Consider the following 20,677-nt stretch of genomic DNA (forward strand, 5'->3'; position numbering starts at 1 on the left):
AATGATTATCGCTCAAATTCGTTCCTTTTGAGCAATATTCGTTACGTGTAAATGGGCCATAAATGAACCCGGTCTATTTAGATGCTAATGTGCTGATTAGTAGGTAATAAAGATCAGCGAGCATACTCGCTAAGGGCAATTACTCGATCAAGCATTGCCCTTAGCGAGTATCTGCCCGCTCGGAAGAAAAGATTCGGCTGCCGGCGGCGGGCGGGGAGCTGCGGGGAAGAGCAGGGAGGAACGGAGGGGAGATCTCTCTCTCCCTCTCTCCCCCCTACTCACCGCCGCAACTCACCTCTCCCCCGCGCCGGCAGCCGAACCTTTTCTTCCGAGAGGGGAGATACTCGCTAAGGACAATGCTCACTCATCTCTAGTAGGTAACATTCAACAAAAACAGAGTTTAGTTCATTTAAATGTGAGCCAATGGCGCTGACTTATTTGAGTAGGTGAGGAAATAGTTAATTCTGCTTCCGAAAAGACGTCACCAGCTTTGTTTTGCCACTCATCAGTGTTTATAGTCTGAGACAAAAATCCAGCCATGGTTACTCCTGAATGTAAACTGTAATAAATCTCCCAACGACCTTAGAGAGTCACTGATGGCGCTTGTGGAGGGGGGCTGGGGAACTGCGTTTGGAGGAAAGACGCCCAGTGAATCATTAGGCTGCAAAGTATACAACCAGAAGGCCTTAACGAAGTACAATCGTGTCCGTGTTTGCTTCAATGGCTCTGTTAGTTAATAGCTCTGTTATCCGCGTCTAGCCTCGAATACGACGATCATCAGGTTTTCTCCTATTTGCATTTACTCTATTATTCAATTATATTTGGGTAATGTGCATTTAATAACATTCATATATGCTGGCACGGATACTAGGGAGACTATGTAAATCAATAATATACGGACCTTAATGTAAATGTATCAGTGCCCATACTTATAGAATACACTATATATAAGTATAATGGACAGCTCATGGACTTTAATAGATATCTATCAGTGTCCATACTTATGGAATATACTATATATGAGACTTATTTTACTTTAGGTGCTCTGGTTTTGCTGAATGCCATGTCTTGCATCTATTGCTGAAAGCCATGTCTTGTACCAATCGTTGAATGCAATGTCTTGTACCTATTGTTAAATGCCATGTCTTGTACCTATCGTTGAATGCCATGTCTTGTACCTATCGTTGAATGCCATGTCTTGTACCTATCGTTGAATGCCATGTCTTGCATCTATTGCTGAATGCCATGTCTTGTATCTATTGCTGAATGCCATGTCTTGCACCTATCGTTGAATGCCATGTCTTGTACCTATCGTTGAATGCCATGTCTTGTACCTATTGCTGAATGCCATGTCTTGTACCTATTGTTGAATGCCATGTCTTGTACCTATCGTTGAATGCCATGTCTTGTACCTATCGTTAAATGCCATGTTTGTATCTATTGCTGAATGCCATGTCTTGTACCTATCGTTGAATGCCATGTCTTGTACCTATCGTTGAATGCCATGTCTTGTACCTATCGTTGAATGCCATGTCTTGCATCTATTGCTGAATGCCATGTCTTGTATCTATTGCTGAATGCCATGTCTTGCACCTATCGTTGAATGCCATGTCTTGTACCTATCGTTGAATGCCATGTCTTGTACCTATCGTTGAATGCCATGTCTTGTACCTATCGTTGAATGCCATGTCTTGCACCTATCGTTGAATGCCATGTCTTGTACCTATCGTTGAATGCCATGTCTTGTACCTATTGTTGAATGCCATGTCTTGTACCTATCATTAAATGCCATGTCTTGTATCTATTGCTGAATGCCATGTCTTGTACCTATTGTTGAATGCCATGTCTTGTACCTATCGTTGAATGCCATGTCTTGCATCTCTTGCTGAATGCCATGTCTTGTACCTATCGTTGAATGCCATGCCTTGTATCTATTGCTGAATGCCATGTCTTGTACCTATTGCTGAATGCCATGTCTTGTACCTATTGTTGAATGCCATGTCTTGTACCTATCGCTGAATGCCATGTCTTGTACCTATCGTTGAATGCCATGTCTTGTACCTATCGTTGAATGCCATGTCTTGCATCTATTGCTGAATGCCATGTCTTGTACCTATCGTTGAATGCCATGTCTTGTACCTATCGTTGAATGCCATGTCTTGCATCTATTGCTGAATGCCATGTCTTGTACCTACCCCTGAATGTTATGTCTTGTACATATCACTGAATGCTATGACTTGTAACTATGGTTGAATGCCATGTCTTGTACCTATCGCTGAATGCCATGTCTTGTACCTATTGTTGAATGCCATGTCTTGTACCTATTGTTGAATGCCATGTCTTGTACCTATTGTTGAATGCCATGTCTTGTACCTATTGTTGAATGCCATGTCTTGTAGCTATTTATTAGCACATTAGCATCTAAATAGACCACTATGTAAACAAAATTCTGTAAATTATGTATTTGCTTTATCCAGCAATGCATGAGGGAATGCAATTGTGTCCCTATAGCTCTGCCAACCAGATAGTCACTGTACAGTGGGAGCGAAATGTCATGGTTACATGATTGGGGTATCCCCATGACGTGACGTCAGCTTATTGGCTGACAGTGAAGCTATGACGCCAATGGTAGGTGGAAACTTTTATAAGTTCAGCTAAGTAAGTTAGATACTGAGGCTGATATCTAAAATGTACACACCGTGACAGGCGGTTAGAATGCTCTAATGCCATTATAGGCAGTTTGTCTAGATAATCCTGTAGATATGATACATTTTAATGGAGAAGACACAGATTAGATATTAGACAGTGAGGGTGATGAATGAGTGGAACAGGTTGCCATGGGAAGTGATGAGTTCTCCCTCAATGAGAGTCTTCAAACAGAGGCTGGACAGACATCTGTCTGGGATGATTTAGTGAATCCTGCACTGAGCAGGGGGTTGGACCAGATGACCCTGGGGGTCCCTTCCAACTCTACCATTCTATGATAATTATCCCTGAATCCCTATACTAACCCTATTTATCTCTTCTATTTAATAGCATCTTCTATATCTGGTTTAGGTCTTGGCACAGGCGTAACTATAGAGCATGCAGGGGATGCGGTTGCACCCGGGCCCAGGAGCCTTAGGGGGCCCATAAGGCCTCTCTTCTCCATATAGGAAGCCCAGTACTAGGAATAAAGCATTATAGTTGGGGGCCCTGTTACAGGTTTTGCATTGGGGCCCGGGAGCTTCAAGTTACACGTCTGTCTTGGTAGTTATTAGAGATGAGCGAACGTACTCGTCCGAGCTTGATAGTCGTTCAAGTAGTAGCGTGTTCGAGATGCTCGTTACTAGAGGCGAGCACCACGCGATGTTCGAGTTACTTTCACTTTCATCTCTGAGACGTTAGCACGCTTTTCTGGCCAATAGAAAGACAGGGAAGGCATTACAACTTCCCCCTGCGACGTTCAAGCCCTATACCACCCCCCTGCAGTGAGTGGCTGGCGAGATCAGGTGTCACCCGAGTATATAAATCGGCCCCTCCCGCGGCTCGCCACAGATGCATTCTGACAGAGATCAAGGAAAGTGCTGCTGATGCCGGAGCTGCTATAGGGAGAGTGTTAGGATAGATTTTAGGCTTCAAGAACCCCAACGGTCCTTCTTAGGGCCACATCTGAACGTGTGCAGTACTGTTGAGGCTGCTTTTTGTAGTGTAGCACATTTTTTTTTTTGTATATCGGCCGTGCAGAGCATTGCGTCCTGCAGTAATTTTACATAGTCCAGGGCCAATAGTGGTGGTGAGGCAGTGACAGTGAAAGATATATCCAGTCTATATAGGCAGTGGGCTTTTCCCAAGAAATTTGGGAAAAAAAATCTATTTGGGCTGCCTGTGACCGTCCTGACTGTACTGCGTCTCTGCTGGGGGTAGTTGTCCTAATTCATACGCAGCCAGCTAAGTGTTACAGCAGGCTTGCGCAAAATTCTTTCCTTGCTCTGCGTTGCCTCTTACATCACCGCTGTCATCCTGTCCAGAGTGAAACAGTCTGCAGTAATTTTACATAGTATAGGGCCAGTAGTGGTGGTGAGGCAGGGACAGTGAAAGACATATACAGTCTATATAGGCAGTGGGCTTTTCCAAAAAAATTTGGGAAAAAAAATCTATTTGGGCTGCCTGTGACCATCCTGACTGTTCTGCGTCTCTGCTGGGGGTAGTTGTCCTAATTCATACGCAGCCAGCTAAGTGTTACAGCAGGCTTGCGCAAAATTCTTTCCTGCCTCTGCTGTGCGTTCCGTAAGCGAAGTCAGCCTCCAACCACAGGCCAATAAGCGGCACATTTAATTACAGTGTTCTGTTTCTGCACTACTGGTAATACAGCATGCTGAGGGGTAGGGGTAGGCCTAGAGGACATGGACGCAGGCAAGGACGCGGAGGCCCAAGTCAGGGTGTGGGCACAGGCCGAGCTCCTGATCCAGGTGTATCACAGCCGACTGCTGCAGGATTAGGAGAGAGGCACATTTCTGGCTTCCCCACATTCATCTCACAATTAATGGGTCCACACGGTAGACCTTTATTAGAAAATGAGCAGTGTGAGCAGGTCCTGTCGTGGATGGCAGAAAGTGCATCCAGCAATCTATCGACCACGCAGAGTTCTGCGCCGTCCACTGCTGCAACTTTGAATCCTCTGGCTGCTGCTCCTCCTTCCTCCCAGCCTCCTCACTCTATTACAATGACACATTCTGAGGAGCAGGCAGACTCCCAGGAACTGTTCTCGGGCCCCTGCCCAGAATGGGCAGCAATGGTTCCGAATCCTCTCCCACTGGAGGAGTCTGTCGTGACCGATGCCCAACCTTTGGAAAGTTCCCGGGGTCCGGGGGATGAGGCTGGGGACTTCCGGCAACTGTCTCAAGAGCTTTCAGTGGGTGAGGAGGACGATGACGATGAGACACGGTTGTCTATCACTCAGGTAGTAGTAATTGGAGTAAGTCCGAGGGAGGAGCGCACAGAGGATTCGGAGGAAGAGCAGCAGGATGATGAGGTGACTGACCCCACCTGGTTTGCTACGCCTACTGAGGACAGGTCTTCAGAGGGGGAGGCAAGTGCAGCAGCAGGGCAGGTTGGAAGAGGCAGTGCGGTGGCCAGGGGTAGAGGCAGGGCCAGACCGAATAATCCACCAACTGTTTCCCAAAGCGCCCCCTCGCGCCATGCCACCCTGCAGAGGCCGAGGTGCTCAAAGGTCTGGCAGTTTTTCACTGAGAGTGCAGACGACCGACGAACAGTGGTGTGCAACCTTTGTCGCGCCAAGATCAGCCGGGGAGCCACCACCACCAGCCTCATCACCACCAGCATGCACAGACATATGATGGCCAAGCACCCCACAAGGTGGGACGAAGGCCATTCACCGCCTCCGGTTTGCACCGCTGCCTCTCCCCCTGTGCCCCAACCTGCCACTGAGATCCAACCCCCCTCTCAGGACACAGGCACTACCGTCTCCTGGCCTGCACCCACACCCTCACCTCCGCTGTCCTCGGCCCCCTCCACCAATGTCTCTCAGCGCACCGTCCAGCCGTCGCTAGCGCAAGTGTTGGAGCGCAAGCGCAAGTACGCCGCCACGCACCCGCACGCTCAAGCGTTAAACGTGCACATAGCCAAATTTATCAGCCTGGAGATGCTGCCGTATAGGGTTGTGGAAACGGAGGCTTTCAAAGATATGATGGCGGCGGCGGCCCCGCGCTACTCAGTTCCCAGTCGCCACTACTTTTCCCGATGTGCCGTCCCAGCCCTGCACGACCACGTCTCCCGCAACATTGTATGCGCCCTCACCAACGCGGTTACTGCCAAGGTCCACTTAACAACGGACATGTGGACAAGCACAGGCGGGCAGGGCCACTATATCTCCCTGACGGCACATTGGGTGAATTTAGTGGAGGCTGGGACAGAGTCAGAGCCTGGGACCGCTCACGTCCTACCCACCCCCAGAATTGCGGGCCCCAGCTCGGTGGTGGTATCTGCGGTGGTGTATGCTTCCTCCACTAAACCACCCTCCTCCTCCTCCTCCTACGCAACCTCTGTCTCGCAATCAAGATGTGTCAGCAGCAGCACGTTGCCAGCAGTCGGTGTCGCGCGGCGTGGCAGCACAGCGGTGGGCAAGCGTCAGCAGGCCGTGCTGAAACTACTCAGCTTAGGAGAGAAGAGGCACACGGCCCACGAACTGCTGCAGGGTCTGACAGAGCAGACCGACCGCTGGCTTGCGCCGCTGAGCCTCCAACCGGGCATGGTCGTGTGTGACAACGGCCGTAACCTGGTGGCGGCTCTGCAGCTCGGCAGCCTCACGCACGTGCCATGCCTGGCCCACGTCTTTAATTTGGTGGTTCAGTGGTTTCTGAAAAGCTACCCACGCTTGTCAGACCTGCTCGGAAAGGTGCGCCGGCTCTGCGCACATTTCCGCAAGTCCCACATGGACGCTGCCACCCTGCGCACTCTGCAACATCGGTTTCATCTGCCAGTGCACCGACTGCTGTGCGACGTGCCCACACGGTGGAACTCTACGCTCCACATGTTGGCCAGGCTCTATGAGCAGCGTAGAGCTATAGTGGAATACCAACTCCAACATGGGCGGCGCAGTGGGAGTCAGCCTCCTCAATTCTTTACAGAAGAGTGGGCCTGGTTGGCAGACATCTGCCAGGTCCTTGGAAACTTTGAGGAGTCTACCCAGATGGTGAGCGGCGATGCTGCAATCATTAGCGTCACCATTCCTCTGCTATGCCTCTTGAGAAGTTCCCTGCAAAGCATAAAGGCAGACGCTTTGCGCTCGGAAACAGAGGCGGGGGAAGACAGTATGTCGCTGGATAGTCAGAGCACCCTCCTGTCTATATCTCAGCGCGTTGAGGAGGAGGAGGAGGAGCATGAGGAGGATGAGGAGGAGAGGGAAGAGACAGCTGGACCCACTGCTGAGGGTACCCATGCTGCTTGCCTGTCATCCTTTCAGCGTGTATGGCCTGAGGAGGAGGAGGAGAAGGATCCTGAAAGTGATCTTCCTAGTGAGGACAGCCATGTGTTGCGCACAGGTACCCTGGCACACATGGCTGACTTCATGTTAGGATGCCTTTCTCGTGACCCTCGCATTACACGCATTCTGGCCACTACGGATTACTGGGTGTACACACTGCTCGACCCACGGTATAAGGAGAACCTTTCCACTCTCATACCCGAAGAGGAAAGGGGTTCAAGAGTGATGCTATACCACAGGACCCTGGTGGACAAGCTGATGGTAAAATTCCCATCCAACAGCGCTAGTGGCAGAAGGCGCAGTTCCGAGGGCCAGGTAGCAGGGGAGGCGCGGAGATCAGGCAGCATGTACAGCACAGGCAGGGGAACACTCTCTAAGGCCTTTGACAGCTTTCTGGCTCCCCAGCAAGACTGTGTCACCGCTCCCCAGTCAAGGCTAAGTCGGCGGGAGCACTGTAAAAGGATGGTGAGGGAGTACGTAGCCGATCGCACGACCGTCCTCAGTGACGCCTCTGCCCCCTACAACTACTGGGTGTCGAAGCTGGACACGTGGCCTGAACTCGCGCTGTATGCCCTGGAGGTGCTTGCTTGTCCTGCGGCTAGCGTCTTGTCAGAGAGGGTGTTTAGTGCGGCTGGGGGAATCATCACAGATAAGCGTACCCGCCTGTCAACCGACAGTGCCGACAGGCTTACACTCATCAAGATGAACAAAGCCTGGAGTTCCCCAGACTTCTCTTCTCCACCAGCGGACAGCAGCGATACCTAAGCAATACGTAGGCTGCACCCGCGGATGGAAGCATTGTTCTCTATCACCATCGAAAACGTGGACCTTTTTGCTTCATCAATCTGTGTATAATATTCATCCTCCTCCTCCTGCTCCTCCTCCTGAAACCTGACGTAATCACGCCGAACGGGCAATTTTTCTTAGGCCCACAAGGCTCAGTCATATAATTTTTGTAAACAATTTTTATACGTTTCAATGCTCATTAAAGCGTTGAAACTTGCACCTGAACCAATTTTTATTTTAACTGGGCTGCCTCCAGGCCTAGTTACGAATTAAGCCACATTAACCAAAGCGATTAATGGGTTTCACCTGCCCTCTTGGTTGGGCATGGGCAATTTTTCTGACGTACATTAGTACTGTTGGTACACCAATTTTTTGGGGCCCTCGCCTACAGTGTAATCCAATAAATTTTTTGCCCACCTGCATTAAAGCTGACGTTACATCAGCTGTGCTGGGCACTGCAATGGGATATATTTATGTACCGCCGGTGGCTTGCTGGCACCCACCCATGCTGTCGGTCCACAGGGACTTCACAATAGGGAGTTGTACCTGCCTGTGTCTATGAATTAAAAACCCCGGTCAGGTTGGGGCATGCAGTGTGGGCCGAAGCCCACCTGCATTTAATCTGACGTTAGCTCTGCTGTCCAGGGCACTGCAATGGGATACATTTATGTACAGCCGGTGGGTTCCAGGGAGCCACCCATGCTGTGGGTGCACACGGAATTCCCATTGCAGAGTTGTACCTGCCTGTGACTATTTATAAAAAACCGCGGTCTGACTGGGGCATGCAGACACCTTGACAGAATGAATAGTGTGTGGCACATAGGTTCCCAATTGCTATTCCCACGTGTGCAGCTCCTGATGGTGGTGGCACAGGATTATATTTCTCATTGCTTCTGTACAGCATTGTGGGCTATCGCCCCGCCCCTTTTAAAGAGGGTTGCTGCCTAGCCGTGCCAATCCTCTGCAGTGTGTGCCTGCGGTTCCTCCTCATGGCAGACGCACTTATAAATAGACATGAGGGTGGTGTAGCATGAGGGCAGCTGAAGGCTGCGCAGGGACACTTTGGTGTGCGCTGTGGACACTGGTTCATGCGGGGGGGGGGGGGGGGGGGGTTGGGCAGCATGTAACCCAGGAGAAGTGGCAGCGGAGTGTCATGCAGGCAGTGATTGTGCTTTGTTGGAGGTAGTGTGGTGCTTAGCTAAGGTATGCCATGCTAATGAGGGCTTTTCAGAAGTAAAAGTTGTTGGGAGGGGGGGGGGCACTCTTGCCGCTATTGTGGCTTAATAGTGGGACCTGGGAACTTGAGATGCAGCCCAACATGTAGCCCCTCGCCTGCCCTATCCGTTGCTGTGTCGTTCCCATCACTTTCTTGAATTGCCCAGATTTTCACAAATGGAAACCTTAGCGAGCATCGGCGATATACAAAAATGCTCTGGTCGCCCATTGACTTCAATGGGGTTCGTTACTCGAAACGAACCCTCGAGCATCGCGATAATTTCGTCCCGAGTAACGAGCACCCGAGCATTTTGGTGCTTGCTCATCTCTAGTAGTTATATTACACTGCTACTGTAGTATCCTTGTTATAACAGAGACCCCCAAAGAAACCAATTTTTTTATAAACGTGTTGGGTTACTAACAAGGTATACTTATAGTCTGTTCCGGCACCTTCTATTTCCCCAATCTATGGACTGTTTACCTAGTGAGGATTGAGGAAGAAATACTATATAAGTAACTTCTCTCTCTTCAGTCAAAACCCTCTGACCGAAGTCACAGAAGAGGAACATATACTTTTTGTCCTACATATCTCCAACATGAGCTTTTTTATGATATTGGAATGAGACTAAATAAAGCGAGGTAGTTCTAAATACATTATTAGTTTTTTATATACATTATTAGCAATGCAGTTGTAGTTTGAGGAGTATTACCAGACCACAGGACCATTGCCATAAGTATGGCGCATGATGCGAATGTTGTTTTTTTAATACATTTTTGCCGGAATATACTGTAAATACATTGACAAATCAACATTGATAAATATCTTCTTCCTATCAAACTACAAAATAATGTTGAAGGCCTCTAATATTGAAATTCAAATAGCAATCTATATATATATAAAGACGAAAGCCCTCACTGACTGACTGACTCACTGACTCGCCACTAATTCTCCAACTTACCGATGTCGTAGAAACATGAAATTTGGCGCAAGCATAGATTATGTCCAAAATAGGAAAATTAAAGAGGTCCCAACTCGATTATTCAATTCTAAGCGCAAAAGAATTAGTGTCCAAATTTTATGTACGAAACCTAATTCTCTCACTTCCCAATGTAATAGAAACTTGAAATTTGGCACAAGATTTGATTATTATGTCATAAATAGGAAAAGCTAATGGGTCCCAACTCGATTATTCAATTCTATGCACAAAAGAATTAGCGTCCAAATTTTACGTACGTAATCAAATTATCTCACTTCCTGATGTCATTTTATATAAAGGAAATGTCGCATGGTTGCCTCCCCGTGGTGTTTCCTGGGTAACGCAGAGAACTATGCAAAATGGTGAACATATGTTTTTCCTCAGTATCTCTAAAGTAACCACGACTTCATAAGATTTTCCGTGTGAACACCAGATAAACACCAGTACCAAATTAACTCGGGCGAAGCCGGGTATATCAGCTAGTTACTGTATATATTCGAGTATAAGTTGACCCGAATATAAGACGAGGCACCTAATTTTACCACAAAAAAATGGGAAAACGTATTTACTCGAGTATAAGCCTAGGATGGGAAATGCAGCAGTTACTGCTACTGCATATGCAGCGTTGCTGCATATGTATGGGAAGTGATCATACAACACATGCAGTAACACAGTGCGCCGGACTGTTGGCACCCCCCGCAGTGATTTTCGGGGAAGGGCTTCAAATTAAAGCCCTTCTTTGAAAATCATCCCTAGTTGTAGTAAAAAAAAATCTATACTTACCTCTCCACCGCTGCTGGGGCTCAGGCGCGTCTAGCTGCTTGGGTCCCATCACTGTAATGAAGTTCTTGCAGCAGGCGGGGATTTAAAATCTCCGCCTGCTGAAAGGGCTGCGTCTGATTGGCTAAGCACTCAGCCAATCACAGGCAGTGCTCAGCAATTCATTAAATAACAGCTGAGTGCTTCCTGTGATTGGTCACAGTGCTCAGCCAATCACAGGCAGCGCTCGGCCATTCAATGAATGGCCAAGCGCTGCCTGTGATTGGAGGAGCGCTTAGCCAATCAGATGCAGCCCTTTCAGCAGGCGGGGATTTTAAACCCCCACCTGCTGAAAGAACTTCATTACAGTGACGGGACCCAAGCGACTAGATGCGCCTGAGCCCCAACAGCGGCCGAGAGGTAAGTATAGACCTTTTTTATTTTCACTCGAGTATACGCCAAGGGGGGGCATGTTTATCATTAAAAATGTGCTTAAAAAAGTTGGCTTATACACGAGTATATACGGTAAGTGAAATCGACATGACGGATGTGCTTCCTGCATATAATAATAACCACAATCAGGAGGCCACGGTCTTTAAAAGCCTTCCAGAGGGAAAGTAAACAGCTTCCTGACACTTCTTTCCAATGGAGTGATGTATGAGGCCATAACTATCAGGAAAGGACAGGAAGGAACGAAGGAAATACATTGTCAACATCGGCATCAGTAATACTTATTCCAACACCTTACAGATGGTTCCAAGGAGAAATAAAACATTTCAGATTTTTGACTCTGCTGTTATAAAACGGTACATAGAGATCGCAGGCGGAGTTTTCATAACTGTCTCTTTAATTGATCCTAGAAAAAATTTTGGATGAACTGAGGTTAGCAAGCTGTATTATTTCCAGAAAGGTGCGCTTAAAGGAGAACACACATCGCACCTCAGCAACTTGCATAAATATTACATGACTTGCTGTGTGGCGACTGTTTCAGAGTTTTCATTTGGCAGGCAAGCTGCAGTCTCATGTGACTTTGGCCTCATTCACACGGGCGATGCGTTGTTACGCCAACCGCATGGTGGCCAATAAACGCACAAACAGCAAATAGCCACTGTCAACTCGTAGCCAAAATCTGCGTTTTTTCGACCATTCACACAGGCGGCTTATATACGCCACAGCCCTGGAGTTTCTTCGGTTGGCTTAAAGGGGTTGTCTCGCGAAATCAAGTGGGGGTATACACTTCTGTATGGCCATATTAATGCACTTTGTAATATACATCGTGCATTAAATATGAGCCATACAGAAGTTATTCACTTACCTGCTCCGTTGCTAGCGTCCTCGTCTCCATGGTTCCGTCTAAATTCGCTGGCAGCTTGCTTTTTTAGACGCGCAGTCCGGTCTTCTCCTTTCAGCACGAGCCGCTTCAGTGTGCTCCCCGCTACAGCTCTTCTGCGCATGCGCAGATGAGCTGTCACTGCTCGGGAGCGCGCTGGAGCGGCCATTCTGTACCTTCCTCTGTTAGAGGAAGGTGCAGAGCCGCTCAGCTGTCCCGAGAAGCCGCCCAGCTGTCCCGCCGTCCTGGTAAGTGATGGGCCGGGGGGGCTGCCGCTGTGCCGGGGGGGGGGGGGGCTGCCGCTGTGATGGGGGGGCTGTCGCTGTGCCGGGGGGGGGGGCTGCCGCTGTGATGGGGGGGCTGTCGCTGTGATGGGGGGGCTGTCGCTGTGCCGGGGGGGCTGCCGCTGTGCCGGGCGGTGGGTGACTGTGTGTCGTGGTCGGCCGCGTTCAATCCAGGGGTCCGGTCGGCGGCTGCGGGGCATCTGGTTGTCGGGGAGACACAGCTGGTAGCGTCTCGGGAGCGCGCACGTCGGGCTACAGCAAGCGATGGGAAAAGAGCCGGCGGCCATCTTGGGAAAATTTTTATAAGTTGCTGAAACGCTGGAACTGTAAGTACAAACCAGCTAGAAAAGTCATTTACAGGGGGGCTTAGTAATGTATGCTTAATTAGGGGGACTGGGCAAAAAAAAAATTCACTGCTTCCTCGAGACAACTCCTTTAAATCCTCAGAATTACTTCTAATGCCTAAATAGAGGCACTTATCTTCATGTTTCTACAGAGTTGACCGCTACTAAACTCCCCCCCTCTCCTTTTTTCAGCAGCTCCCATAGAAGCCCAAGGGAGCCGCCAGCATATATTGGCCAAGAGATAGGGCAAGACCTATATTTTCGGCTGCAACGTTTTTACGCAGCTAATCCAATGCGTCAGATGGTCGCTAAATTAGCCGTGTAAAAACGCTGGTGTGAATGAGGCCCTACATTGATGTCTGTGGTGGCCAAGGATTGGCTTCCAATGTATTTGTTCAGGTGAGCAATTGTTAGCTGCGTGAAAACGTTGCGCCATAAAAAAGAGCACAATCGGTAACCGAACTTATACGCTGCCGGAAAAGATAGGTCTTGCTCTATCTTTCGACTGATATACACTGGCGTCTCCATAGACTCCTATGGGAGCTGCAAAAAAAGAGTGAGGAGTAGGTAGTTTAGCTGCGCCCAGCACAGGGTAAAGCTTACAGGTGCCTCTATTTAGGCATTTGAAGTCATTCCAAGGATTTATGCCAACCGAGGCATTTCCGGGCTGCGGTGTATTTTTTCGAAAATACGTCGCACCCGGCTGTGTGAATGCACGAAAAAGCGTTAATATTAGACTCAGGACTTGATCACATTTTTTTCTTCATTCACACGATTTTATGGCGCGTACGGTCAACCGTCAGGACACATATGCTCATGTGACTGAAGCCTTCTACGGCTGAGGTATAATGAACGCGATATGACCTCCTCCAAGAAGTGCGGTGCCGGGATCACAGGGGGCTACTTTTACATGGTCCACCCTATTTATTAGGGTCTTTTTAGATAAGCCGATTCTATTTGAATGAACGAATGACGCCACCGCTAATCGCTCTGTGCAGCCTGTTCGGCTCGTTCAAACGCGAATCGTTCAGTTGTCCACATTCGCCGTATAAGTGACTGAAAAGGACCGAATGTGCGCTGTTTACATAAGCGAACGAGTCAACGATGATTTTCATGCCTTCATAAAACGAACGAAAAGCGGCCAATTCTCGTACGTTGTTTGATCATTGGCTCGTGATTATCGTTCACTTCCGCTCATTTGAACGCTAGTCGCTCCTTCTAAATGCACCCTGAAATGAACCATGTTAGTCTTTCTATCGTGACATCCTGTGATATAACACTAATATATCTCCAGTCATGACTAATAACACACAGGTTGCTACACTCCTCCTGTAACTAGGGAGAGCGCTCTGATGACGTCACGACGTCTCCTCTGGAACGCACTACGCCGCAACGTTTGCGTTCCACAGGCCGTGGGCCGCAGCCACGCCCACTCCCGCTCAGTGCGCGTGCCCGGCAGCCTGAGGGGCAGTGTGAGGTGCGCAGTGGCGGTTGTGTCTGCTCGGTCGCACGGCTACCGGTACAGGATGAAGTTGTCGGCGGGTTGGATGTGGACGGGGCTGCTGCTCCTGGCGGCTTCTTGCACCATGACGGCGTCTGTTGACCGTAAGTAGGGCGGTGGGAGGACGAGTTACACATGGCAGGAGAGTTTGGAGTGGCGCAGGAAGTTGCGCGCAGTGGGGATGTCCCAGGTCCGGCGGTTCTGAGGCTCTACAAGTCCCATGAAGTGTGCAGGGCGGTCTGCAGAGGGGCTTTCTGGGTTTAGATGCCCCCCGAGCGCAACCGGTATGGACGCCACCGCTGCAACAGTCCAGGAAATTGCTGCAGCGGTCACCTGTTGTGTTCGGCCAATCGCTGGCCTCCGCGGTCATGTGATCTAAATATGACAAAGGCCAGTGATTGGCTTAGCGGTCACTTTTTGGGGTGTTGGAGAACCCCTTTAAATGACCCTTCCCGGAGCGGAGGGGTGTATAACCCGTACGCCATCTTTTCCTAAGTTGCGCTACTTTCGGTGCTGTATTTAGATGACCACCATCATCTTTAGACTACTTAATATCCCTCAGATCATTGGTAGTGTTAGACTACCAGTACCTGCTCTGTGATTGGCCAGCACTGATCATGTGAGCCAATCACAGAGCAGTGCATAGTTTGGCTAAAAATGGCGGTGGCCATCTTGGCCACCCAAAAGTAGGATTGGAGTCAGCACAAACGGGCGACGCAGGAGAAGATCGAGCGCGGCTGATATATCCCTTCCTAATTTGGGGGCAGAATCTTGCCCCCAAACCAGAGGGTCGCTGTAAGGGGCAGTTGGTAAGGTCGAGGTTTGGGCGCTACGCGAGTAAGACAACCTCCGGTGTCCTAAAACGGTGGTGGTGTAGGTGGAGCCGCTTGGAGTGATGGTGCCAAGGGGAACCTTTTGGGGAGTCGAGGCAGACGGCCATCGCAGCTGGGAAGGCATGTGAACTGACAATTATGGGTCGGATCAAGCAGCTCTGGCACTGCTGAAGCTGCATGAAGTCGCGTCTCACTTCCTGTATGAAGTTTTAGGAGGCGCCTGAAGTGGTGGCACATGGGGGTCTGAGTGGAGCGATGGCGGCCGGGTGTTGTGTTTGCAGCTGCGATGTTGTCTATTTGAAGGTCACAGGGTTGTTCAGGCGGTTCAAGAACTGCTAAAGTTGCATGAAGTCTCCTTCCTCCTATGAAGTTTTAGGAGGTTCCTGAAGTGGTGGCAGCACATGGGGGATCTGAGTGTTGCGATGGCGGCACAGTTGTGTTTGCAGCTGTGTAGTTGCCTATTGTAGGTCACAGGGTTGTTCAGGAAGTATTAAAGTTGCATGAAGTCGGATCTCATCTCTTGTAATGAGGTTTAGGAGGCGTCTGATGTTGGGGCGGTGTTTACACCGGAGGTTACGTTGCAGATCCGGCTGCAAGTACCGCAAGAGAAAAACGCTTTTTCTTCCGTCCCAAAATTGGGCAGCTGGGCAGAAAGTGGGCGGAGTCTGTTATAGTCAATTGGGTCGGTTCTGTCTAGCGATGGAACTGTTGGGCCGCGGGATTCCCCTTTCCTGCCCCCCGATGCAGGTGTGAGACCACCCTACAAACCCCGTAAGACACCCCCCGTGGCCTAAACCCCCTTGAAGACCCACACCACCTGCTGTGAATTTCCCTTCTCTGCATGGTTTCTTGCAGAGGACGTTTTTACGGAGGGGTTAGTGGGGGGCACGGGACTTCCTCTCTGCCTTCACCTCGGGCCGCCGCGTCTTGTCTTATCCTCAGCTTCAGGAAGGCAAGTGAAGAAGTGGAAATTCCTAGTCGGGCTGCCGAGACCTGAAGACGTCTGCAAGGAGGAGAGGAAATCCCCGTTGATGGTGTCACCTTCTTATGCAAAGTCTAAACCTTCATTTCCCGTCTTTAGGCAGGAAGGACAACTAGAGCGCGGTATAATGGCGGGATTCTCCTGCCATTGGGAAGTAACGTAACTCTTGTCATATGGAGACATCTAGGTTGTAGCGGTTCCTCATGCCTCAGGCCGGCTGCACATTGCGGAGTCCGCGGCGAGTACTGTTCGTTACACGCTATGGAAAAGCGCTTCTTCCTGCACACTCGCGGAAAGCAATTGCAATTTCTGTTCGCGGAGGAAGAACCGCAGTATGTTATATTTTTGTGCGGAATGACATTGCGGGAAGGTTGCGGATTCTCCGTCATCACCTGGCGAGGGTGCGGGAAACGGGGATTTAAAAAAAATAAACTGTACTACACATGTCTGACGCCGAGCCGGACCATCTGCAGTACAGAGAAAGAAGAAAGGTGACAGGTAGGCGCGGCCGCCCGCTGGGCACAGGGTCCGATTCCGCTGTGGGCTCCCGCATGTGAGAACCGTCCCGTTAGTGCGCAGCCGGCCTTAAAGCGGTATCACACGGACGCGTCAGATTCTGCATGTGGGAGCCCGCTGCGGAGTCCGTCGCTGACCACAGCCGGCGACCCTGCGTCCCTTCAGGGCTCTGTACTGCGGATGCCCACGGGCGCTTGCTGTTCGCCATACGCACTACAGATTTGGTTTTTCCTGTGCCGTTGCTAACCGGTGATGCGGGTGTCCACAATGTGAATTGCGGATGGGGCGCCGGTGGAACGGCTTCCATTGACTTCAAAATGGAGCATGCTGCAACTTAAAATCCGTTTGTGGAAATCGCTATCCACTCATCTGAGCGCAGATGCGAATGGGCTATTCCTTAAATGTGAGGAGGGTACGGCGGATCGTCCGCGTGGGTAATGATCGCAGGATTGCGCAATGGAAATCCGGTCGTGTGAGACCGACCTTATATGCTAAGGCTGGCTTCAAAAAGTGCAATCGTGTGCATGTTTTTGCGCTATGAACGAGGGTGTTTTTTTTGCGTGTGAATTGGCAGATTTCACTGGACTTTCTCTACCCGCAGGAGATTTGTAATTTGCGCAAGGCAAACGAACGTACCAATGGAAATGGCTAATTAATTCCAGACGTGTTCTTTTTCCAGCCCAATTGCGCAGTGCTTCACGTATCTCTTTGCGTATGCATCCTTGGGCTCAGCGGGCCCTGCAGATGGCCTAGGGCCGCTATCCTACTTGCATGTTCTTTGCGCTTCCCATTTTACCGCCACGAGCGTTAGATGCTCGGTGACTATAAAGCCGGGTCACGCCTGCGTCTGACATTCCCTTCAGAGCCTCTTGTGTCGATGTGGCACTAAATCCCAGATGAAATAGCGCAGCATGTTGTGCTGTTTGGTCCAGCTGGCTGGAATGCCGGAAGCCAGATGACCACCATTGTTGTCGGTGCCGTCCATTCTAGACTAAAGAGCCGAACATCTAAGGAGACCAGAACGTCGCGTGTGACTGTCAGAAGACCTTGGCCATCCTCTGCAGTCAAGTAGTTCAGAAATACCCACCAGCCTCCAAACAGAACACATAGCTTTAGGCGCCCGTCATCACCCCATCACCGGTTGTCCTCCTTTGGATCACTTTTGGTAGGTACTAACCACTACCAACCGGGGACACCCTACAAGACCTGTCGTTCTGGAGATGCTCTGACCGAGTCGTCACAATTTGGCCCTTGTCCCAGTCGGTCAGATCCTTATGTTGCCGGTTTTCCTGCTTCCAACACATCAACTTGCTGCCTAATATATCGCACCCCTGACAGGCGCCGGTATTACCCGTGTTGCTCACCTCACGGTTTTAGGTGAGGGCTACATAGCGGCTTTAGATGGAACGTACTGCACAACCGAAGATCGCAGAGTTGCGCTGTCTTTCATGTAACCTAAGTCGTTGCACTGTTTGGTCGTGTGCCGTATTCAAAGTCTCTGTGGGCGCCTAGCCTTAAAGGGGTTGTCTGGCCCGAAAATAAATGTGTGTTTTTTAAAAAAAATTTGCTACGGGTGGCTTAAAAACGTAAAAAAATTAGTTATATTAGTCTAACTTGATGCCCATCGTTTCCACACTGTCAGTGCCCGATCCTCGGCTGCTCTCGCTGCTGCAGGGATGACGGCGCCAATACTAGCGATTGGCTGTAGCAGTCACACATCCCGGTGTCGGCAGAGGAGGAGACACCATTGGAAGGAGAGCGACGGGGGATCCTATGGGGAGAGTATGGCTGCTTTTTGTTTTTCCACCTTGAGTAAGTTTTAGAATCTTGGGGGGCTAGAGAACCCCTCTAAAGTTCCCATTCTGTTACTAGTTATTTGGGTAACTCTTCCCACAGTATTATTGACATGTCCGTCCGAAGCCCCTCTCCCAGTGAGTAGGTCTGTGTGTAGGGCTGGTTTTTGTTATATTCCTATATTTACGGGTCTCTGGGTGAAGGCTGCATTCTGGGAAACTACAGAAACTTTCTTGAACTCTGGCTGCTTGTAGCTTATAGGAAGCGGGTGATGAATGGCTTCCTCCTTCAGAAGCCTGAGTGTTATCACTGCTCATATAGAGGTACCATTACACGGGCCCTGACAGGGCACTGAGCGAGAAGTAGCTCGGTAGTCGCTAGTCATTCCGAGGACTGCTGAGCGCCTTGCTCAGTGTGAACAGGAGTGGTTCGGTCTTTGAGCGACTGCCTGTTTGCAATGAATAGAGGCTGGGGGGTCGGAAGAGATCTCCAGCCGCTCCCCCTGCATTCTGTGACAGGCTAATGCCCCCTTTACATGCGACGACAGTCGGCTAAATGACTAACTTAAGAGCGTTTACACACAGATTTTACTGCTGGATCGCGAGCTTCGCGCTTCACCCTCCGGAAAATGCGGAGCATTTACACGGAACGATCCAGTGGTTGGTTTTTTATGCTAACGATAACTAATAGTAAACTTTTTTTTTGCAATTGCACTACACTATTACCACTTAATTTTGTTCCTTTGGATGAATTTTGAGTGATAATCCCATTTTGCATGATGGGTAATATCGGCTACAATGTAGGCTAGTATGCCGCCTTCTCTCTCTGGTTTACACCATCCCTACCCGTAATCGTTATCTGGTGGTTGCACCTTCAGCTTCCCAATACATATGAACGTTCGCCAAATGTTCAAGTGTTTCGGGAGATAAGCCACCGCCATACAGCTCTGGCATCGGCTTATCTCCCTACAAAAGAATCAGGTGTTGAAGTTCAGCGTACACAATTCTTTTCCCTTGACATGGTCTGCTTGTGGAGAGTTGAGCTGCCCCATAACACAGAGAGTGGTCCAGCCTCACCATTATTGGTAGGGCTTGGATGCCTTAAGTCTAATTAGTATGCAGGCCTTTAGTCTCCAGCTTCTATGCATGCCTATAGGTGCTGTCCGGATGTAAGCAGTGTATGGTCTGGTCTGGCGGGTACTGCCCCCTTCTGTCTGCCCCGTACTTCTTTGTAGCCCGTATTCGATAGGTAGAGTTAGTTGGGAAGCTGTACGAACCCAATATGGGTCATTTTTATTTTCATGTGTGTCCCTAGATTGGGTTTCCATTTATTTCTCTTGGTTTCACACTTGCGTTGGGGATTCCGCTTTCCTGCTCTGTTCACAGGCCGAATCCCCACGGCTGAACGCCTCCATCTCAGGACAGAACCGAACAGCAGCGGGTGGACTCCATTGGCTAATTGGGTCTGCCAAGCTGACAGTTTTATTTTTCCTCGGTATCTGTGGTATCCCTGCCGCATCTGTGACTGACCCTCCGGCCGGTGACTCCGGCACAGATGCAAAACCGGCTTTACTCTGTGCTGGTGAAACTATTTGGTTATGTTTTACAGCTGTCCTTTAATTTGCGCTGTGCGCCCCCACGATAGTTCCATTTGCAGGCACACAGCTGGTTTTCGACGTTCTCTAGAACTGCGTCTCCGATTAATGTAATTGTCTTGATGCATATGGCTGCAGACCTGATAAATATTTGTGCCCCTGGACTGGATTACTTTTCCCACACTACTATATCACCTGGTTTTGTATGTGATTGTTTGCACAAGATGTAATCTGGAGGTTAATCCAGCAAGGCTTCAGTAACGCAACTGTGTTGTTGCACAAGATTTCCCGGACGCCGGTGACACAATCCCTCCATGTGACCCGATATTACTGCTTCAGTACTAAACATTTACTACTCCAGGGCTGTGGAGCCGTAAGCCAAACACCTCGGACTCCTCAATTTTCCCGAAATTCGACTCCTTTTATATACGACTCATGTTTTTTTTTCATGAGCTGATACGTCGTTCAGATTCCCGCATCCTTAAAGGGGTTGTCCCGCGCCGAAACGGGGTTTTTTTCAACACCCCCCCCCCCCCCCCCCCCCCCGTTCGGCGCGAGACAACCCCGATGCAGGGACCTAAAGAAAGCTTACCAGAGCGCTTACCTTAATCCCCGCGCTCCGGTGACTTCTATACTTACCGGTGAAGATGGCCGCCGGGATCCTCTTCCTCCGTGGACCGCAGCTCTTCTGTGCGGTCCATTGCCGATTCCAGCCTCCTGATTGGCTGGAATCGGCACGTGACGGGGCGGAGCTACACGGAGCCCCATAGAGAACAG

General features: G+C 49.8%; 1 protein-coding gene across 1 annotated transcript in view; it reads left to right on the plus strand.

Annotated features, from left to right (window-relative positions):
* The first annotated feature begins 14,116 nt into the window (after positions 1-14,116).
* TMEM123 (transmembrane protein 123) overlaps positions 14,117-20,677 on the plus strand; it is a 48,213-nt gene continuing 41,652 nt past the window's right edge. Inside the window, exon 1 of the mRNA XM_066586436.1 lies at positions 14,117-14,285. Within this exon, the coding sequence (XP_066442533.1) occupies positions 14,207-14,285 (79 nt within the window). The 5' untranslated portion in view covers positions 14,117-14,206. The remainder of the gene's footprint in view (positions 14,286-20,677) is intronic.

The sequence above is a fragment of the Eleutherodactylus coqui genome, chromosome 1 (assembly GCF_035609145.1).
Source record: "Eleutherodactylus coqui strain aEleCoq1 chromosome 1, aEleCoq1.hap1, whole genome shotgun sequence".
Taxonomy (NCBI): domain Eukaryota; kingdom Metazoa; phylum Chordata; class Amphibia; order Anura; family Eleutherodactylidae; genus Eleutherodactylus; species Eleutherodactylus coqui.